This window comes from Myotis myotis, unplaced genomic scaffold (assembly GCF_014108235.1).
Source record: "Myotis myotis isolate mMyoMyo1 unplaced genomic scaffold, mMyoMyo1.p scaffold_m19_p_4, whole genome shotgun sequence".
Taxonomy (NCBI): Eukaryota; Metazoa; Chordata; class Mammalia; order Chiroptera; family Vespertilionidae; genus Myotis; species Myotis myotis.
The window spans coordinates 35,235,573-35,238,816 of record NW_023416346.1 but is presented as its reverse complement, the minus strand read 5'-3'; the positions used below and the strand labels follow the sequence as shown (position 1 = coordinate 35,238,816).

General features: G+C 49.2%; 1 protein-coding gene across 1 annotated transcript; it reads right to left on the bottom strand.

Annotated features, from left to right (window-relative positions):
* Positions 1 to 1,610: 1,610 nt before the first annotated feature.
* LOC118654688 (DDB1- and CUL4-associated factor 12-like protein 2) lies at positions 1,611 to 3,005 on the bottom strand. The gene has a single exon (XM_036306088.1). It carries the CDS (start codon positions 3,003 to 3,005, stop codon positions 1,611 to 1,613), a length of 1,395 nt encoding a protein of 464 aa, XP_036161981.1.
* Positions 3,006 to 3,244: the final 239 nt, after the last annotated feature.

The window sequence follows — 3,244 nt, the reverse complement described above, 5'->3', positions numbered from 1 at the left end:
GTTCAAACAATCTCTGTAAACAAAAGCTTTTTTTTTCTGTATTTCTAAACTCACTTTCAGTACAGATCATTATATTATTTGGTTCAGATTTGCAACTGAACAGCATGTAGTACATCGACACCAAGGCAGCATCTGAGTGTCAAAACTTTTAAGGAAAAACAGACGCCACAATACTAATCCTAGGTCAGCAAAACCTGGCCAGGTTTGAGGAAGGTCCAATCTCCCTTCTCACTTCCAGTATTTTCTCAAAGAGAGCAGTACAACCTGATTTCCTAACAAGCCACAATTTGTATTTATCTGAGCCCCAAAGTACTTTTCTTCAATGTAATTCCACTTATATTTAATCACCAGCTCAAGTTCTTGAAACAAATGTCTTGTGCCCTTGAAAACCGTATGTTATTACATGAGGGTTATAACATCACTACTTTTTACCAATATATTTATTCTACTTTACATAAGAATCTTTGAAATTCACAAAATAACATTAATTTGGACTTCACAAATTAAGAATATTTTCAAAAGGAGTAGGGATTAAGCTTATATTTCTTCTTTGCATTTTTTTTTCTTGGGACTTAACTGCTAAGCATAATTGGAAAATTTAAAGTATGCTTGAATATAATATTTGGTATTAAAAATAGCAACAGAAAAATTATCCAGTCTATAACCTGGATCAGTATACATTCTTCCCAGCCTACAATTTTACACTTACAATCCCTGCTTTGAATGATGACACTGAAAGTCTATGCAAGTTCTTTAAACAACAAGCATTCAAATATATTCACAATTTTTGACAGTACTAAGGCAAGAAGTGAAAAAATACACTGTCATTTATCTATTTTACAACAGGTCATAAAAACTTAAGTAAGGGTTGAAGAAAAAAAGATTGATTAGGTTTTTAGCTTAATTCTTTAAATCCAATCAGCAAAACCCTTGCATTCCTGAAGTGTTCTGACCAATTCAGATTTTGCTACAAAAACAAGATTGTAGGACAGTTCTTTTTTTCAAAGAGAATAAACTTTGTTAAAAAGCACGTTTAGCACCAATTTACAAACTATAAACCCTAAGACTACAATTTGCAAATGGAATGTTTCCAAAAGTTGATAATGAAGAACTTGGAATGTAGTTTCCAATTGGAAAAGTGCTATAAAACTATGGCTAGCTTTCCAGAACAGATGTACTAACCCAATTAAAAATGTTCTTAATATTACAGTCTATTTGAAATGAAAAAATAACCAGAAACAGTATTAATGTAATAGTAATAACAAAGAAAAAAACACACAATTGTAAAACTGACTACATGGCATTAGAGAGAATTTATAAATAACTTAAAGAGAGGACACAGCTAAGAATTTGCCCAAAATCTTGGTATAAGAATTAAAAATGATTGTGTTAAATGGTTGTTGAAAAGTATTAAAGCCAAGTTTTGATTGCCTGAAGGACAGCTCTCTCTCCCTCTCCCCCACCCCTCTCTGCTTAATACACTAAGCACAGGTAAGCTGGGCAGTTTCAAGTGGAGGACAAAAGCCACATATAGTTAATAGCACAAACACAGCCTGACAAAGGAACATGAGAGGGAAAATCTGGGCACTTGGAGAACACAGTGGCCATCCTTAGCTCCAGAGGCCTGCATAGTTCCCGTGGAGGCCTGAAGGGAGAGGCCCCCCAGCCACAAAGAGCTTCATCTCAGGCCAGTTGTAGCAGTGGGTGTAGAGAGCATTGGGGAACTCATTCATGCCACCGAAGTAGTTCACCCACAAATCATTGTGATTGAGCCAGCCTCTGCCACACGTGAGCCTGAGCTTCCTCCCTGAGGGCTCTGGGGAGGAGTCCAGGTTGGGTGATGTCCTCTCCTCCAGGAACTTCTGGGCACGGGTGTCATAGAAGAGCAGGGAGCCATGGCCTGTGCCCACAGTGATGATGTGCTGGTAGAAGCTCAGCGAGCGCACACCAGTGCCGCCCTCTCGGGAACACAGGGGCCTGATGTTCTGGTGACCATGGCGCAGATCCAGAAAGGAGACGTGGGACTGAGAGCCCACCGCATAGAGGGACAACTCGTCGCAGTAGGTCAGGCACACGTTCTCTCTGCAGTAGGGCAGCCTGATGGTCAGCAGCCTGGACAGGGTGCTGCGGGCTTTCCACAGGTGGAAGTAGCCGTCTAGGGACACTGATCCCAGCTCCTGGTTCTTGTGATTAAAGGCCAGGGCCCGCACCTTTCGGTTACTGGGGTTGGTGCTGGACCTGGGGATGGTCTCCATGTCCCTCGGACGGATGTGGGCGTACACGGGGAGCTCTTCATCATTGTGCCAGGCTTTGCTGCCATTGACCCTGTAGGGATCCATTCGCCACAAAGCCACAGTGCCATCGCGGGACCCGCTCACAGCCACAGTGTCGCTCATCCAGGCGATGGCGAAGATCCAGTCCCTGTGGCCGTGGCGGTCGCCCAGGCACACGGGGTCCAGGGTGGGCAGCTGGTAGACAGCCAGGCTGTTGGGGTTCTCGCCCCCAGTGGCCAGAAGCGTCTGGGAGGGATTCAGCTCGATGGCGTGGATGCCACAGCTTGGCTGGGCCCGAGGCGGCTCGGGTCCCCGGTCCTGCATGAGCGGGATGCGCGTGATCTGGCCCGACTGCACGTCCACCACGAAGAGCGTGTTGCACTTGGTGCCGCACACCACCTGCCTGGCGTTCAGCCACTGCGACGCGAACACCTTGTTGAGGGTGCCCAGGGCCAGCTCGCGCTCCCGCAGCAGCTCGGGCAGCTTGTGCACCGCGTAGCCGCGCAGTCTGCCCTCGAAGCTCCCGAACCCCGCGCGGCCCCGCGCGCCCACCTCGCGGCCCATCAGGTAGGGCACCAGCGAGCGCCGCGTGACCGGCCGCTTCCGCTTCTTGGGCAGCAGCAGCGGGCCCCCTCCAGCCGCCGCCACCAAGCCCTGGGACGACGAGCTCGCCGCGGCCCCCTCGATGGCGGGCGCTTTCCGCTTCCTGCTACCTGTTTGCTCCGTGGCCATGGTGGGCGGCCGGCGAGTGGTGAAGGTGATGGAGGCTGGGGTGCTGCGGCAGCGGTAGCGGCGGCGGGGAAGGAGTAACCTCCAAGTCAGCCAGACACACGAACTCTCTAGGGCCAGGAGTCAGGGGCGACCGCGGGTCGTGGAGCCTACCGAGTCCAGGGCGCGGCGCTGGGGAAGGAAAACCAGGACCGCGAGGTCGGGGAGGAACGCGGTGGTGTGAGCGGTGGCGCGGTGCTAGA